General features: G+C 51.4%; 1 protein-coding gene across 5 annotated transcripts in view; it reads right to left on the bottom strand.

The window, feature by feature from the left end:
* Positions 1-19064, bottom strand: part of Sema4d (semaphorin 4D) — a 111362-nt gene that overhangs the window by 27442 nt on the left and 64856 nt on the right. For all 5 annotated transcript variants that reach the window (XR_003845368.1, XM_029547296.1, XM_029547294.1 and 2 more), the window contains 9 exons: positions 14363-14680; positions 12670-12815; positions 11467-11529; positions 9622-9720; positions 4325-4418; positions 3215-3328; positions 2166-2317; positions 826-1001; positions 578-734 (listed from right to left, as the gene is read on the bottom strand). Coding sequence is in view for 4 of the 5 variants with exons in the window: in XM_029547296.1 (XP_029403156.1) it covers positions 578-734; positions 826-1001; positions 2166-2317; positions 3215-3328; positions 4325-4418; positions 9622-9720; positions 11467-11529; positions 12670-12815; positions 14363-14468 (1107 nt within the window). In the remaining variant the exon portion in view is untranslated. The remainder of the gene's footprint in view (positions 1-577; positions 735-825; positions 1002-2165; positions 2318-3214; positions 3329-4324; positions 4419-9621; positions 9721-11466; positions 11530-12669; positions 12816-14362; positions 14681-19064) is intronic.

Consider the following 19064-nt stretch of genomic DNA (forward strand, 5'->3'; position numbering starts at 1 on the left):
AGCACGCACGTGAGAATAACCAGGTGTCAAGGCCAGACACTCACAGAACAGTCTGTCCTGGGAGAGCTTCAAGGGTCAGATAGGGTGCGATCCAAAAGCCCCCCCACCCCCACCCACCACGTGGCAACAATGTGCAGGCAACCCTAAAATTTTCGTTACTAATTTACTGTGTCTAGGAGGAAAGAACAGGACCCCTGTTATCTAGTGGACAGGCTGCCTCAGGAGACAGCCTAGGCTATGCTGACAAACAGGTTTTGTCTGCAGGAAATAGGAAACGGAGCAAGCCTGCCATTGTGCAATGTCTACTTCTCAATAGAGCCGGTGGTAGACCCTCGTCCGGGCAGCACGAAGTGAGACCTGTTACCCAACACAGAAGGGATCAGAAAGGGACAGCTTCACTGTTCACCCCAGGCCCAGCAGCTACTCAGACCAGCGCCCAGAATCCTGTTGCCATGCAACCCTCTGCGCCAGGATGCACTGGGATCTGTGTGGTCTCACGCTCGGGGTGGGATGGGGGGGGGGGGTTTGAGATCCAAAGAGAAGATGAGCCCTCCCCGGAGCTCGAGACCCTGCTTACCGCTCCAGGCCGTGGAGTGGGCACCGGGCCATTGTAGCGCACCCACTTGGTGTGAGACTGCTCCACTGTGGCGCTCTGCATGTACTTTCCACGGGAGAAGACGGCCTCCACCGTGGCCAGCGTGTAGGCACAGACCGCTGACAGACCCACATTGTTCCTGTGGAGGGGAATCCGTGAGAGTGTCAGGAGGGCAGGGGTCGTCGGGGTGACCAGGCCCCAACTGCCAAGGGACTCACGAGTGAACTCACAGCTGTGGGGTGAAGACCGCATAGAACACAGGCTCCTTGAGGCCCGGGGCCCTCAGCACAAACACATCCTGAAGTATGTTGAAGACCAGGCCACTGTCTGGCCTGGAGCAGATGAGCCTGGCCTTTAGGAAGGAGGTCCACTTTTTTTGCAAAGTCCGCAGGCCGCCCTGGTCGCCCTGGAATGCCAGAGACAGAGAGCACATGGTAGAGGCAGGACAGATGGTCAACCGCAGAAGCAGGCGTCCATATGTCCCCAGCCACCGGCCTAGCCCAAGACTGCTGCAGACAAGCTATGTAACCAAAGCAATACTTCCATGTGGGCAATACTTCACAGAATACGAAAAGAGCCAAACACTTTCGATGACAACCAAAACAACCACGTCCGTGTCACCCCAGTGTGCCACTGGCCTCAGCTCCTGCAGCATTCCCAGCTGGGACCTAGGCATTAAGCAAGTGATGGGTGGCCTCCTTCCCACAACAGACCCTGGCCCCACAGATCATCCCAGGAAAAACACATGAGCATCCACTAAGAGCTCCTTTTGTGCCCTCTCCTGCCTGCTCAATCCTAGACAAAGCTCTAGGGCCCCCCCCCCCCAGTCATTTTCAGGGAGCCGACAACTGAGACAACAAAGACAGTTACGAACTGTACTCGGCTCTGGGCTGGAGAGAAATAAGCCGGCTCCCGTGTGCGTGGTTGCATTTTCTGCGATTTTAGTTACCCGTGATTAGTCACACACTGAAAATATCACAAGTGCTCACTCTGACTCTTTGTTTTCCCCTTTGAGTTTTCTTCCTTTTATGTGTGTGTGTGTGTGTATGTGTGTATGTGTGCGCGCGCGCATGCGCACAGTGTGCCTCTATATGAGTGTCCGTGGGTAGGTGCATCTGGAGGCCAGAAGTTGATGCCAGGAACCATCCACCTTACTCTTCAAAGCAAGGTCTCATAATCAAACTCAGAGCTTGCCGATGAGGAAAGTCCCACTACCAGGCCTGCTGCAGCGAGCCCCTATCTCTCCACTTTCCTAAATTGGAATTACAGGGGATCCACTCAGCATCTATAGGTTCTGGAGATCTGAACTCTGGTTCTTTTGTTTTCGTGGTAAGCATTTCAACCACTAAGCCATCTTCCCGATCCTACTTTGGGTCTCAAGAGAAACCATGCATATACCTCTAAAACTCTTACCGCTGGTCACTGTTTAGTCTCTTACTGTGCCTCAACTGCACATTAAACTTTACCACCGGGGTCTCTACCCACAGGAGATGGCCGCACTTCCAGAGAGAGGAATCTTGGGGTGGCATGATGCAGGACAGTGGGTGGGAACAGGGGAGACAGCACCCACCTTGCACACCCTGGCAACTCGCGGGATCATCAACTTGAAGACGAACTCGTACTCCACCGACACCTCCGTAAAGAAGAAGTAGACCTTGTCATCTTCACCCTCCGGACCATCGGGGCTTTTCTGGATCACGTCAGCAAAGACGAAGCTAGGCTCTGTGGAGTGGCATCACAGGATGGTTTCTATACATGGAACTACCAGGCCACCTCTCTACCTGCTCCCCGGGGTGCTGCAGGCTGGCAAGGGCAGCCTTAGAGCCTGGAAGCTTCCCTTCTAGGACATCCACAGTGTGCATGCTATACTTGTAAACTCCGTGTCTGGAGGACGTCTGCCACCCTCCTCAGCTTCACCAAGGGAGCCACAGAGGAAGCCGGGTGAGGCCTCCCTGCTGGCGGGTGGTCTGGCATGCTAGAGTATCTGCCGATTTAAACAAGGGCCATATCAGCCAGCGTCAGCCACTGGAAGGATTTCAAGACTCCTGGGGAGGCCCAAGCAGAAATTGGCCGTCTCAGATCTCAGACTCCAGGGTCTGACTCCAGATCAAGGGGCTTCGAGAAAGCCCAGCGTCACTGGTCAGCATCCCCACAAAAAGACACCCACAAAGGGCCCCCACCATCCACACCCTGATGTCAGACAAGATATGCTTGTCTGGCAGTAAGGACACATTTCAACACCACCCGGCCAGACCCCAGAGTCTCCACATCTAAGATGACACCCCAAACTCAGTGTCTACATTCTCAACTTCCCATTAGAGCTTCATTTTATTAAAGTCTCCCAAACTGCTATTTTTGGGGGTGGGGTCGGGTGGGGTATGTCAGAGAATCAGATTTAAACAATGCTGTTAGCAGTGAGCAAGACAGCTACTCTGGTGCCGGCCTTGAGCAGTTCCAAAGAACACTGCCTAGGATCTGACAGGAGCAGCCGCCACCTGCCTCCCGCCCCCCCCCCCCCCCGCGCGGCCCCTGTCACGTGNGCGGCCCCTGTCACGTGACCTGGGGACAGCTAGAGGGAGGATAAAATGGTAGACCCACAGGCTGGCAGCACACACTCACCGTTCAGCCACGGGATGGCATATTCTGTCCTCAGGGGACTGTGGGAAGAGTTTCGAGAGATGATGGGTTCGCTGCCCAAGAAATTATATGATGTCCCAGAGTAGAGCTCGCCCCCTGCGGGGGTGGGAAGGGAGTAGAGAAGAGCCAGTCAGAGCTTCTGCCTCTGCTAGAGACTAGGGACAATTGTCTAACACAAGTTCTGACATTAGCCCAGGCTGGCCTATAAGCAAGACTCATAGTTCCACCTCTGCTAGTCTATCATACCCATACCAGGCTACCATAATTCATTTATACCCTCATTAATTCCTTATAGGATGGGGGGGGGGGGCCTCCTCGTCTTCTCTGACATGCATTCCTGCTTCCGACACCAGCGTCTTTCATCAGAACAATCACAGTCACCAAATTTAACTGTGTTTTTATCCAGGTTAAAGGGTTAGCTAATCACAAATGAGAATTTGCCACAGTCAGTATAGCAACAGCCAACACACTCCTCAGTACCTGACACCTCAGACAGCCATCCTAAGTAAAAAGCACCGTAAGTTAAAAAAAGATATGTAGGCACCAACACTGCCAGGCAGCACGGTCCAGCCTCGCCTACTTTAATACACTCAGAACCCATACCTTTGCCTATGACTGAGCAGGAGCGTCACACACGACGCCTGTTTTGTAATACAGTATTGAATACCTCACAGTTCACTGGATGTGATACATTGACAGTGAAGCTTGAACCTTCACACTGGCTGAGAGATCCCAACATGAACTATCTGTAAGACAGCGTGTGCCCCCTAGCCTCCGATAGGCAGGACCGCAGCAGCGGGAGGCACACAGCCACAGGAGTATCTAGATGGTGTGCACAACAACTGACGGCCAGAAGCCACGTGGTGCTGCAGTGGGTGGGGCCTGAGTCTCACTCTGAATGGGAAACTTGAAACACCTCTTACTGAGGAGTCTGTGCCACGGGTCGCTCACCTTCACTGAAGGGAGCTCGTGTCAAGATGACGCCAAGGAAGGCAGGAATGAGGAGGGAAGAGCTGAGTGTCCCAGGTGGCAATATGACAGACATGCCACCATAAACTCAGAGAGTGAAGGAGCCTCAGACGCAGGACTCACCAACCATGACTGATGTGTAGCTGTGGGCGGGGTCAAAGGGGCATCTTCCTTTGCCGTCTTCACTTTTCCCCAGAAACTTGAAGGATGTCAGGTTCTACAATGGGATAAAAAGAAAGCCCCTGATCTCTCGGTGCCGAGGACCCGTCCCCGCACCGTTTAAAGGCACAGATCCCTTCATTTCAGAAGACCAGAGTGCGACCCTGACCCATGTGGGTCTCACCCTGGGACTGTTGACACCTTAAGTACATCGGTGTGTGACAGAGCCTGGGACATGCAGGATCAGTTGTGCTTGTTCAACCACACTCCTCACGAAACAGGCGACACAAACCCAAGGAAAACAAACCACAGAGCCCTCACCCCCGTCCACCCTGAAGGAACCATTCTGACTACTAAAAGCAAGCTTGTTACAACACAGGCCATGTTGGGGTCAGGCTGTGCCTGGCTCTAAGCTGTCCCATATTGTAGAAAACAATGGTCTCCGGGCTGTGTCTTGCCTTAGGAGATTCCATTATACAAGCAGCTTTTGATTCCACTCTGGGGAAAAGGATGAGTAGGCCCTGGGTGGACCTTCAAGCCACACCCATCTGCCATACACCATCCACCCCCAAACAGATGGACAAACGGCTTATTCCTGGGAACAGAAAGGGGAGCCACCATTGGATGAATTCATCCAAGCTGAGTGTGTCGGGGCACGCAGTTGTACGAAAAAAGGCCTAGGAAACCAGGCCCAAGAATTAATAGACCTAGGTGTAACGTCCTCTCCTGGTCCCCTTAAAGTGACAGACACCCAACACTGTGATGGACAGCCCCACACGAAACTACCAGTTGCTATCTGGTTTGTACACCAGGGTCGTCCTTCTGCCTCCGAAGACTCTAGCTCCCAGCTTCTTGGAGGCGTCTAGCTCTCTAACACCTGGCTGCGGTGGCTGCCTCTCTGCACTGGTCTGGTTTGAAATCAGTGCTGATTCTCTTGAGCCGATGTCTGAAACCTCGGTCTTTAACCTGTATTCCCTCTATCATATACGTGGTATATACACATATTTGCTCTGAGCCGCGTGGTAGGACAGTTAACATAACTAATTAAGATTCAGGTGAGAGCTGGGCGTGGTGCCGAACGCTTTAAATCCCAGCACTTGGGAGGCAGAGGCAGGCAGATTTCTGAGTCTTCCAGGACAGCCAGGGCTACACAGAGAAATATGGTATCAAACAAACAAACAGACTGGAATAAAAAATTCTGCATTTGCCTCGCTCAGCCTGATCACCAAGGGAAGTAGGATTAAGTCATGACCTGATGTTACCAAAACTGCTAATCGCTGTGAATTTATTGTTACTGAATAAACCCTGGCACTGGGCGAGGATACGACAAATGTGTTTGTCCATGTTTCTGGCACAGTGTGCTCCTGACGGTCAGCAGGTAACACAATCTTGGGATAACCTCTTCCCACCTGACATGGAAATCTATTTCACACATCTTAGCTTTCCACTGCTGTGATAAACGCCATGACCACAAGCGAGGTGCGGGGGAAAGGGTTACTTCAGCTCACAGTTTACAGCCCACCAATGAGGGAAGCCAGGCCAGGAACTCAAAGCAGCAGCACTCTGGAGTCAGGAACCGAAGCAGAGGCCATGGAGGAGTGCTGCTCACAGGTTTACCCCTCATGGCTCGCTCAGCCTGCTTTCTTATACAAGCCCCCCCCCCCCCCCCCCCCCCCGGCCCCCCCCCCCCCCCCTTTTTTTTTAACACCCCCCCCCCCCCCCCCCGTGGGCTGGCTCCTCCCACATCAACCACTAATGTGGAATGCCCCTAGAGGCTGGCCTTACAGACCCATCTTATCTTATGGAGGTGTTATTCTCTGAACTGTGAGTCCCTCTTCTCAGATGTCCAGATTCTGTCAAGCTGACAAAAAAATAAAACTGAACAAGAAACCAACACCATACGAGGAGAATCAGACCCATCCAAACGACACATAACGAACCAGAACATTCTCAAGCGGGGAAAAAATGAGACACAGTTCAATGCAAGTGACAAACTGTGGGGGGAAGTGCCCACAAAATGATGGTGAAGAATTTCCACTTCTGGATTTACGAGAGGCGTTTCGACACATACAGAAGAATATAGCAGATGCAACCCATTAAAGGGACAGGAGCCACCCACAGGACAGCCATCAGAACTCCAGGGCTGCTGAGACAATCCAAGCAGGCCGTCACTTTGCACTTCGCATACTGGAGAGGCGGGGCGCAGGGCTGCCCACCGCAGGCAGGAGCTCCTAGTTGTGCCAGAGATTGCTGGCTGGAAGCCAGAGGCCAGCAAGCACACGGGACCTCAGTGTCTGCAGTGACCAACGGGCCAGTGAAAACAATAAAGGCCACCAGACAGGTTAGGACGTGTAAGCTGGGCTGACAGTGTGGCCCACCTGATAAGGCCCATCTGTCGTCACACCTCCCAGGGACGCCGGGAGGCTACTGGGGAGGGGCGAGGATACTGGCAATCACTGTACTTCCTTAGCTGCAATGATGAAACCAGTTGGCAGGGAAATGTCCCCATTCGTAGGAGAAATGCTTCTAAAGGCCTATGGGAACCACGGACCGCACTTATCGAATGTACACACACACACACACACACACACACACACACACACACACACACACACACTAGCAATTTTGGCTGTATCCCAGTACAGAGTTAGTTTAGCCAGGCAAACCTGTGCAGTGGCTTCTCTCCTCAGACATCTATACAAATAATTCAGTTTCTTAATTCTCTCTTGATTTTTTTTTCTTTTCTTTTGAGCTATACATTGTGGCCTAGGCTGACCTCACACTCAGGAGCCTTCCCAAAGTGCTGAGGATTCCTGGTAGCCTCACCATACCTAGCTGCCTAAGAGAATTTCTAACGAGTCTGTTCTGTCTAGTTATATCCCCAACTCAGGGGAGTTTGTGTGTGTGTGTATGTATATATGGTGTATGTATGTATGTATGTATGTATGTATGTATGTATGTATATATGTATGTATGCATGTGTGTGTATGTGTGGTGTATGTATGTATGTGTGTATGCATGTGTGTGTGTATGTATGTATGTATGTTGTGTATGTGTGGTGTATGTATGTATGTATGTATGTATGTTGTGTATGTATGGTGTATGTATATATGTTGTGTATGTGTGGTATATGTATGTATGTATGTATGTATGTATGTATGTATGTTGTGTATGTATGGTGTATAGGCATGTGGTGAGTATTTGTGTGGTCCCGGAGATCAAAGCCCAACATCTCTTGCAATCTAGGCAAGCCTCTTGTGATGGTTTGTATATGCTTGGCCCAGGGAGTGGCACTATTGGAAGGTGTGGCCCTGTTGGAGTAGGTGTGTCACTGTGGGTGTGGACTCTAAGTCCCTCATCCTAGCTGCCTAGGAGCCAGTATTCTGCTAACAGCCTTCATATGATGTAGAACTCTCAGCTTTGCCTGCACCAGGCACTACCTTGATGATAATGGACTGAACCTCTGAACCTGTAAGCCAGCCCCGATTAAATGTTATCCTTTGTAAGACTTGCATTGGTCATGGTGTCTGTTCACAGCAGTAAAATCCTAACCAAGACACCTCTAACTGAACTCTAATCGGGAACAAGCGTTAAATTTCAGCTGGCTGAGGGTTTAGGTGAATGAGGCTCTTCATTTCAGAAGTCTCCCCCACCCAGGATTCCAGTCATCTGCAGCCGGCTGCAGCAGAGCAATGAACTCCTGCCTCCTGATCTGCCCTGCCCTGCATGGCATCACTCGCCCCGTGCTCAGTAGACCAACACGGTGCAGGCTACCTTTCCTTGAACACCTAGCCTCGTGGCCATCAGATATACAATATAAAGCTTCGGAAGAGCCAAGGTTTTGGCATTTGGTGGAAAATTTGGATCTATGCCCAGCAGAGAAGAGAGGAAACCCATCTATTACGTTTTCATGTTATGGGTTTATTTGTAAAATGTCACCCATGGGCTCCATGGGTCTGTCTCTAGGTGGTGGTTGTAGGAGTGAGGCCTACCGTGGAAGCGGGTTTCTGGGGGTGTGCCTGGGTGTTTACAGGCCAGCTTTACTTGTCCCCACGCTGTCTTCTGTTTGGCTGAGGTGCCTTCGATAATCTTTTCCCCTTAAGCTGCTCATTTGATCAAGTACTTGCTCACAGCAAGGGCCAAGCAAGTGACTTGCAATATATACCATATTGTTAAGTTTTCTTGTGCTGTTTGAGCTCGGGGTGGGGGTGGGGTGGTTCTGGCAGCAGGGTTGCCCCTCCTCCACTTCAGACCCAAGCATGTTTTCCCAGTGTCCTTCAAGGCCACTGACTGTGGCAGAGAGCAGCACAAACAACCCCAGAATAAAAACACTGCACCCTTGAGAGCAGCTAGGGGGTGAATCATCTGCAGAAGAGCTTACTGTTATTTATCTCACAATACAGAAGTGTCTACAGTGGTGGGGTGGAGGGGGATGGCTCCAGCTGACTGCCTCAACTTCCCCAGTGAGTTCTCGATGGGTGCTCGATGCTCCCGAGGCAACGGCATCTCTCTGCTGTGGTTTGTTCTCTTATTTAAAAGCCCCACCCAAATGGACACTCTTGCTCTGACCAGAACTCTCCTGGGAACCCCAGCCAGGATGTTTTGTGCATCCAATTTGATGTTTTGGTATCTACCACCAATCTCTCGGTATTTCTTCTTTTTCGAAAGCACGGCTATGGCAGATCAACCCATGGACCTCACAGAACCCTCATCAGGAGGAGCGGGGTTATTGTTGCTGTCAGAAATCCGACTGTATAGTTCTTAGTCCTTACAGTTTGTGGAAAGAACAGGAGAGGCTGTGTACTGGCTGGTTTTGTGTGTTGACCTGACACAAGCTGGAGTTAACACAGAGAAAGGAGCCTCCTCCCTTGAGGAAATGCCTCCATGAGATCCAGCTGTAAGGCATACTCTCAGTTAGTGATCAAGGGTGGGAAGGCCCATTGTGGGTGGTGCCATCCCTAGGCTGGTAGTCTTGGGTTCTATAAGAAAGTAAGCTGAGCAAGCCAGTAAGCAGCACCCCTCCATGACCTCTGCATCAGCTCCTGCTTCCTGCCCTGTGTGAGTTCCTGTCCTGACTTCCTTTGGTGATGAACAGCAATGTGGAAGTGTAAGCTGAATAAACCCTTTCCTCCCCAACTTGCTTCTTGGTCATGATGTTTTGTGCAGGAATAGAAACTCTGACTGAGACAGGCTGGCTCTGCTTTAGTCACTAGCCAGGCTGATACGTGAGCACTTCACACAGGAATATGTTGTGGTCTTACCAGGTGGTCACAGGTAGGCTGGAACGCATTGGTCCCACACACATAGAGGGAAGTGCTGCTTAGCGGCTGTAGTACTCGGATGTAGTTTAGGCATTCCGTCTGCAAGGGAAACACACACCCCATTAACAAGCACCCACCAAAGACTCCTCGTATCCACATGGTAAAGGCCAGTCATTCGCTGCCCTGTTCTCTCCTCTGCTCAGGCTGGTCTGTCTATGCCCATAGAGGGGGCACACTGCACCACGAGCCAGGCAGAGGAGAGAACAGGGCAGCGAATGACTGGCCTTTACCATGTGGATACGAGGGAACTTTATCTCTGTGGTCCATAGGCAGTGCAGGTGCCAGGCATGACTTTAGCTCTGTCCCTAATAGATGGCCAGCCTGTATCTGGGGACCAAGCAAAGCCAAGACCAAACCAGAACTGACCTCAAATTGTACTGGGGAGCCCACTATAGATGGCAATGTATTTACCCTCGCTGAACACACACCATTCATTGTGGGGGCCCATATCGCCAAAACAGACATTGTACAGGCTCCTTCTGCCTTCCTGGGGACCCCACCCTATACTCTCGCCACCAGCACGGAACTAGAAATAGCGACTAGCGGGACCTGAGAGAAAGGCTAGACCCAAGAGTACAGAGTACAGCCAGCTGTGCATCCCTGAGGGCCCAGTGGGAAAACAAAGACGGCAATTTGGAGCCCGTGCGCTATTTCAGGAGAACAGTGCTTAGAGTATATGGGCTATGGCCTGAAATTATCTCAAGTTGGGAAAGGGTTTTTTTGGTTTTGGTTGTTGCTTTTTTCCCAACAACCATCAAGTGGATAGGGTATCACTCACAGGAGGGCTTCGTACCAAGGTCACTGTGGGTCCCCACATGCAGCTGTGCAAGGCATCAGATCACTCGGCTACACAGACTGCCTGCAGCACTGAGCCCATTGGAATGCATGCCTGCCTGCCTGCCTCAGGTCCTGAGTTAACACCATAGCTGGAGACCAGTATGACAGGGAAAGTGCTCAGTTACCATTTAGTCAAAAAAGCTAAAAAAAAAACCTATGAGTGGTTGTTTTAATTTTTTTTTTTTTTTTGGACAGGGTTTCTCTGTGTAGCCCTGGCTGTCCTGGAACTCACTTTGTAGACCAGGCTGGCCTCGAGCTCAGAAATCCACCTGCCTCTGCCTCCCGAGTGCTGGGATCAAAGGCGTGCGCCACCACGCCCGGCGAGTGGTTGTTTTAATCTCTGTTTCTGAAATGAGCTAACAGCTGATAAACTCTGCCATTGCTGAGCCACCACGACCAATATCGGGGACAACCTGGCTCCTGTGATCTAAAAACATTCGTGATCTAAAACCATCTGGGACACTGGTGGGGCACCAGGTGAGCACAAGAGGGTACCCAGAGCTCCTGAGAAAAGGCTCAGCCTCCCTGCGTGTGCACACTGATATCTGACAACAACAACAACAACAACAACAACAACAAAACCCCACAAACAAAACAAAACAAAACCCAACAACAAATCCCTGAAACCTCTGAGGCCTCAGCTGGTATACATGTGCGAGAAGGCCAGATACACACAGGGGAGGCCAAGTCTACACCAGGTACTGGCGGGCAGCAGAAACTACATCCTGTAGTCACAATGCCAAGCCGTGTGAACAGGCTTCTCCAGTGTAGAGGATGCAGGGCACCGGCCTGAGAGCATCAATCCTGATGCCAGCTGGGGTTGAGACAACAGGACTGAGCCCACCAGACTCACGTGATGCCAGGTAGGCAAGCAGAAGACTGCTACTGGAAAAGATCCAAATAACTGCGAAATGGCTGCGTGGGCTCTTTGTACTTGCGGTCAATTACCTGCTTTGATTTCCCCTTCTCCGCGCACTTGGATTTTTTGTCTTCAGAGACCTTCCAATATACCTGCGAGGGAGGAACGTGTCAGAGCCGGTTCACCACAGTCCCTGCCCCCAAAGGAACTGCTGGATAAAACAGACAGCAACGGAAGGCGCACAACAGCTCAGAGCACACTGGTTTGCAGCCAGAATAAAGTCAGACTAGGAAGGGGGTTCAGGGAGCAGGCGGGGACTGAGACCCCAGAGTCAACCCTAGGACTTCCTCATGTTCTGTGACCATCATCCCCAACCCAGCAGGGATAACACAGCCCTGAACTTTTGACAAAACAGCAGAGGGCTGGGGAGACGGACACCTTAATGGGTGCTTGCCAGTAAGCACAGGGGTCTGAATTCGATCCCCAGAATTCATGTGAAAAGGCCAGGTGTGGCACTGTGCACCTGGGAGGCAGAGATGGTAGGCTCTGTGTGGCTTGCTGCTGGCTGCCAGTCTAAACAAGCTCCAGGCCGGTTGAGAGACCACACCAAAAAAGAGAGAGAGAGAGAGAGAGAGAGAGAGAGAGAGAGAGAGAGAAAGTTTAAAAGTGGCCACCACCCAAGGAAAGACACCCAAGGTTGTCGTCCTATGACCCCCTAGCCCCACATAATGAAAGTATAGCCAATTAAATTCTATCCGAAACTGGGGGCTTTCATCTGTTCTTTTTTTAAAATCAGCCTTAAATCTTTCTATTGCATTTTTATTATGGGTAGATGTGAATGTGTGATGGTGTGTAAGTGGCGGTGTGGGGACAACCTGTGGGAATTTGTTCTCTTTCTAGACTGTGTTGTGTGTGTGTGTGTGTGTGTGTGTGTGTGTGTGTGCACGCCTGTGTGCGGGGGTGGGGTGAGGTGGGGACTCAGCTCATCAGGCTTGGTAGCATGGGCCTTTAACTGCTGAGTCATCTCTTCAGACCCCTCTTGACCTAAATTTTCTCCTTTGAGAGTCTGACACATGCATAGAATGAATTTCAGATGTTCTCAGCCTCCGTTACTCTCTCCTCCTTTTAAAGGTGACCACACAGAATACTACCCGACACACAGACCAGACATACCAACAGCCTAGCTCAGTTTCCTGGTGGAGTCCTGAGCCAGACCTGTGCAGACTGGGGATGGGGAGGTAGCGAAGGCAGCCCCGTCTCCGGGGGCATGGCTGGCAAGCCATGGGACCTACCTCATGTTGCTTCTCAGAGATGTCCATCGCATTCACTGCAAAGACCGCTTCCCGGGCGCCCACATACAGAGTGTCTTTGTCCTCACTCATCAGCAAGGCCGAGTAGTTAAAGATGCCTGGCTCATGAAACTGCACCAGACCTACCTCTGTGGCAGCAGAGCGGGAAAGGAAGAGCCCAGGAGTCACTATTGAGCCTGTGTGCACCCTGCTCCAGCATGAAGCAAAACTCAGGACCCCACCCCCCACCCCCAGGTAACCTCAATGCCTCCACCAAGTACAAGAGAGGCTCTAGCCCATGGCTGGATCCCTGAGGCTGACATGCATTCCTAGGCTATATACCCTGACCTCCTTTTCTATCTTTCAGGTTCCAAACCTGACATGCTGGGGTTTCCAGCACATCACAGACACTTGGTGTGGTGGTTTGAATATGCATGGCCCAGGCACTATCAGACATGTCCTTGATGGAGGAAGTGTGTCACTGTGGGGGTGGGCTTTGAGACCTTCTTTCCTAGTCCCCTGGAAATCAGTCTTCTCCTGTTTGCCTTCAGATGAAGATGTAGAACTCTCAGCTTCTCTTGCACCATGTCTGCCTGGATGCTGCCATGCTCCTGCCTTGATGTTAATGGACTAAACCTCTGAACCTGTAAGCCAGCCCCAATTAAATGTTGTCCTCTTTATAAGAGTTGCCTTGGCCATGGTGTCTGTTCACAGCAGTGGAAACCCTGACTAAGACACCTGGTTTACACTCTACCTCTTTAATGTGTCTTTAACCATCCACTGTAGGTTTAGAAAGATGTAATGACTTAGAACTTTCTCACTCACGAAATAAATGCTTTACCCTGAAACCGGCAACACCAAGAAACCCGGCACTAGGGACTGAGATGCTCATTGGGAGAACATCTGCCTAGTGTGTTCAGGGTTTATGTTCTTTTCCCGGTGCCTATATATATATATATATATATATATATATATATATATATATAGTCAAGATGGGGATGGGGGAGGACACATCTCTCCCCAAAACAAATTTACAGTCTTACAGTCATTACCAATGATTGCCAGAGACAAGCGACACTTTTTTGCACCAGCACTAGTTTAAGAACATGGTAACACAGGCTGCAGGACATACACAATTCTGGTCTTCTTAGACAGGGTCTCTCTACTTGGCCCAGGCTGGCCTGGAACAAGATCCTCCTGCCTCGACTTCCTGAGTGTGGAGGTTCCTGCTGTGATGCTGAGCTCAGTGTCATGCCCCTCCCCCATCAGTGAGTTCTGAACTTGCCTACAAGTCAGCACTCCCGAGTGTCCAGGTGGCTTCAGAGTTGGGCATTCTTACTGCACTTTGCTTCCTGGCTCTGTCTTCACACAGTCCCCTCCCTGGAATGTGGGACAGCCAGTGTGTCCCCATCCTGGAAGACGGATCTGGACACCTCTCTGAGGCTGAGCTAATCTCAGCAGTGCAGCTCAAGTACCTGGGATGTCGTCCACATTAAGTGAGCCGCTGAGGTCACATACACCGTCCAACCTAAGCTTGGCACTTGCTGTGGGACCTCCTGGTCACACAGCATCCTTCAGACATCCCGGCGGCTTAAGCCTGCCCTGACAGACCCCACAGAGCATCCAAAGCTGGGACCCCAGACTCTCCAGAGCTGCTGGCACTCAGGGCTCTCACTCACCGCTCATGCTCACTTACCTTCATGTTCCCAGGTGAGCCGAGGCACGGGTGCAAATGCCACCGCGGTCCTCAACACTACCACCAGGGCCAAGAACAGCCCCCTAGTGGGAGCACACATCCTCATGGACAGGGGCCACCGAGGCCTTCAGCAACAGGCACGCATGGATGGCAGCAGGCTGCTGTGGGGTAGCAGCATGGACCTCTCAGAGCCCCAGAGCTGGGGCCAGCAGCACAGACTGGAGCCCATAAGGGGTGGGGTTCCTGAGTCCCCACATGTCAGGTTAGCAATGGCTGCTTCACAACGTCATGCTAAGGCTGCCGGTGTTCCCGTCTGACCTGCAAAAGAAGGAAAGGACGAGACTATAGGTCACAGTGGCTCCAGATGGTTCTACTGCCTATCCTGTCTGAACCTGCCTGCTGAGGGACATGGAAGGCATCCAGGATTTGTGGGGCTGCCAGACAGACAGATCCCGTAGAGAGAAGACAGCAAGGCTAAAACACCAAGATGGATAGACCCACCAACGTTGAAATAACTAGCTGGAGGGACAGCCAGGTGCTTGGTAACATGCCACAAATGAAAGGAGCAGTAAGGGTCGCAGTTTCCCTGGAGGGCTCACTCCCCAACTTCTGACATGCAAACCCAGGAATATTACCAGACATCAGAGGGTTGCGGTTACAGGGCGCAGCCCTGAGAATACATGTAAGAGTGCACATGCATGTGTAGACACACAAAATGCACATCGTCATACACAAATGCACACGAAAATGCACGCATGTGCTCACACACATACTTACAGTATGTAAGCACACACTAACCTCCATAACCATGAACACATAACCTCAGGGCCTTATTTTGCTAGAGTATCGGGTCACAACAAAAGACACAGCTAGCCCAGGAGGAGACCAGAGCTCTTCCTGCCACACCAGGAAGCCGTTAATTACCATAGAAACACTAGCAATTAACTCTGATTTGTCCACAAACAAGAAACAGAAGACCAGGCTTCTGCTTGAAGGACTTGTGCCCATGGGTCTCTAGGGCCTCAGTCCCTGTCCTCACCTGCCCTCGCCAAGCCCGAGGCCCAGCACACACCAGGATCCCAGGATGCAGAGCTCAGCAGAGCTGAGTCACACACCAGCTGCCCTGCTACACAGATCCGCCTCACCTTTGGGTGTGGTTACTGGGAGCTGAGGCAGCACAGCAGTCTCCAGATGTGGGCCCCATGCGGAAACAACACCTACCCACCTGCCAGGCCTCCCCTGCCCCACCCTTCCTCCCACAGAGGGCGGGGCTAGCTCTTCCTGCATCTGTATTCAGTCCCCTCCCCTGTCCTGTACTCAAGGACAGACTGGTCTCTATCCCAATGGATTTAGAAGCTTCCTAAAGATAGCCGAATACCTCCTTCCTCCAAGGAGTGGGGTATTCTAGGCCAGTTCAACTCGCCGTTTTCCTTAACTATTGCTATAGCTCACAAGGAGATACAGGTGGCATGCAAAGAGGTGACTCCAGGTATAGGCAGTGGTTCTACAAAACGGGAGCCGGACCGAGTCCTGTGTTACTCTAGAAGTTCACAGCAGCCAAGCACAAGGTGACTCCCACCCTGATCCAACCAGAAAGCAGGAAGCCAAGAACTGAGGCAGTGACTGGGAAACAGACAGTGGAGACCCAGACAATTATGAACTCTGTGTTTTGCTGAGCAAGTCCACAGTGCTGCGCCCCACCGCGTAAGAGCCCATTCTCCTGCCAAAGTGAGGAACGGGGCTGTGGGTTGCTAGGATCCAAACCATGGGAATCCTCTTAAAGCCACGGTCACCAACTCCCTCCAACACTGAGCATTCACAGTGCTAAGGAAAGCCAGGACAGGAACGCCACCCTGATCTCAAGCACCCTCTGGGTACAGAGGCACAGGTGGCACTGGTCTAAGCTCAGAAGACCCTGGGTGTTGCAGAAACTGGAGATGACCAGAACAAGGGAGCTGTGACACGAAGGAGGCCCTCTGATTTGTGTGCACACCGGTTCCAGCTGTGAGGGTCAGGTGGCACAGGACATGGATACTTCTTCCCTCTTCAGATCCCCCTGATGGAAGCAGATGTTGGTGTGAACAGAGAAGGCTGAACACCTGCCAAGGTCGCCAGCCAAGGTCGTGCAGGTCACATTCCACGGTGCAGCCTGCTTGAACATTTTTTATAAGAAAACATTCCTTCAAGGCCGAGTGTTTATCTCTACTGGTAGAATGTTTGCTTCCCATGCACAAAGCCCCAAGTTCAATCCCCAGCCCTTCATAAACCTAGAATGTCAATGCACCACCAGGTGAAGGCAGAAGAAAGAGAAGTTCAGGGCTATCCTTAGCTATGTAGTTTGAGGTCAGTCTGGGCTACAGAAGACCCTGACTGAAATAAAATTTAAAGATACAAAACAGATTCCAAAATTAATAGGTGGTAGCACAGGCCTTTAATCATAGGCCCAGGCCAGCCAGGGCTATGAGTGAAACCAAGCCTCAAATTGATAAATAAACAAACAGGTGTACCAGATGTAAGAGTACACACCTTTAATCTCAACACTCCGGGGGAGGAGGCAGGCAGGTTCCAGTCTACACAGTGAGTCCCAGGCCCGCCGTGGTTCCACAGTGAGGTCCTGGCTCAGGATTTAATTAATTATTTTGTTAATTAACAAAAACTGATTAACAACAAGCTAATTAATTAAGTCCTGGAAAAGAAGTGGGGCGGGGCCAAGCAAGACACCAAGAAAGAGAGTCCAGAACCAGGGGCTAACAGACCAGAAGGGCTTTGGCCAACACCAGACCCAACATGGTACCCTGAACCTGTGAGCTGATGGACACACAAGCCGCTAGTGAGGATGCCCACCACAGCACAGAAGGGCAGGAGATGGTTCATAGACACCGCAAGGAGTGAGATCCACCTGGCTGAGAAACATATGAACGAACATGCCGGGCAGGGTGCAAAAGGGCTGCCCATCAGGATCAGTGTCGTTATCAGCACCATCATCAGCATCATTATCAGCAGCAGCAACAGGACAGGATTTTAGAAACCTAACGTCTTCCTTCTCAGAGCTGTGAGAATGTCACAAGACACACGTATCCCGAGACCCAAGATGAAACCCTACATACTCCCTCAGCTCCCCTCACCTTAGCCAACCACGTGGATGGGAGAGCAAGGAAGTCACTGGCCACTAGAAGCACACTCACCCACCTGCAGCCCCATTCACTGGCTGGGTCCATGGCTAGTAAGAACACCCAATCTGCAAACTTGTCTTAGATGCACCTCCTTCCCCCCCCACGCTCGGTAGCTCTGCCCTCCCCTCCTCTCCCCTCCCCTCCCTCCCAGCCTGGCCTCCTCCTGCTTCTGTGGCTTCCTGCTTCCTTTCTAGGTAATGATCCTGAGCTCAGTCATTAGGCAAAACACCCAGTTCAACACCTTTGTAAGTTACCCTGCTTCCAGTCAAAGAAATCTAAGTGGAAAGCACTAGAAACAATTCCACGAAATAGGCTAACAACAGTAATAAAAGACACCAGCTTTTGGGCCCTAAGCTTGTCTTGATGCTGCTACCTGAAACTCAGACTAGATATCTGGAGGTCTAACAGCCATTCTGTGAACATAAAATAATAAGGCTTTCATTCTATCAACTGCAAAGTGGAAACTCTCAGAGGCTGGGGCCTGATAACGTGGCTAAGATGCTGCTGCAGCAGCTAAGAATGAACTACCACTCAAAATGGAGCAATTAGAGCCCCAGGGGAAGAGAGAATGGTCCATAGTAGAAATATAATCAGAATGTGCTACCATGGCCCACTGTGCAGCCTCAGTCACCAAAGGGAATAGGGGTGGGGGGGTGGGGTGGGGGGATAAACTTATCAGGAGGGTGAGGGAGGGGTCGAGGTGCAAGACAAGGGGCAGAGAGCAAGAGCCTCAGCTTGTGCCTGGAGTGAAAAAGTCAGGACACAAGGCTAAAACTATATTTTAAGGGAAACATGTATTTTTGTTGTTTATTTGCTTGTTTGTTTTTTGTTTTTTTTTTGAGACAGGGTTTCTCTGCATAGGCCTGGCTGTCCTGGAACTCACTTTGTAGACCAGGCTGGCCTTGAACTCAGAAATCCGCCTGCCTCTGCCTCCCGAGTGCTGGGATCACAGGCGTGTGCCACCACGCCTGGCCAGGGAAACATGTTTTAAAAAGTGGTTGAAACAACCAAAACTCTTCACTGCCCCAGGTTGGTCTGGCTGGGGCCACCCTTGGATGTCAACTGTATAAAACGCATTGGTGGGGGCTGGAGAGATGGCTCAGAGGGTTAAGAGCAGTTGTGGCTCGTGTAGATTGAGAAAACCTGGCTTCCACTCACACGGCAGCTCACAAGCATCTGGGACTCCAGTTCCAGGGGAATCCAATGCCACCCTCTGGCCTTCAGTGGCAGCGGGCAAACTCCTCTGCCAGTCTTGACTAAAAGTAGGAACGGTGGGGTTCACAGGGCCCTGGGCTGCCTTACAGAAGCACAGAGCAAGTTTCAGCCAGTCTGTGCGGTAGACTCCTGCCCTGCAGACCCAGCCCCACAAGGCAGAGCAGGTATTGCATGGGCAGACACTAGAGGGCAAAAGCCTTGCCTACACCCTGCTGCTCTTTAAAAGGGGCCACTGGGAACAGGAGGGGGGAAGGGGAGGAGGCAGAGAAATAGAGAAAGGGGGAGGAAGGCCTTTCTTCTTTTCTTCTTTTCTC

Source organism: Mus pahari, chromosome 16 (genome assembly GCF_900095145.1).
Source record: "Mus pahari chromosome 16, PAHARI_EIJ_v1.1, whole genome shotgun sequence".
NCBI lineage: Eukaryota > Metazoa > Chordata > Mammalia > Rodentia > Muridae > Mus > Mus pahari.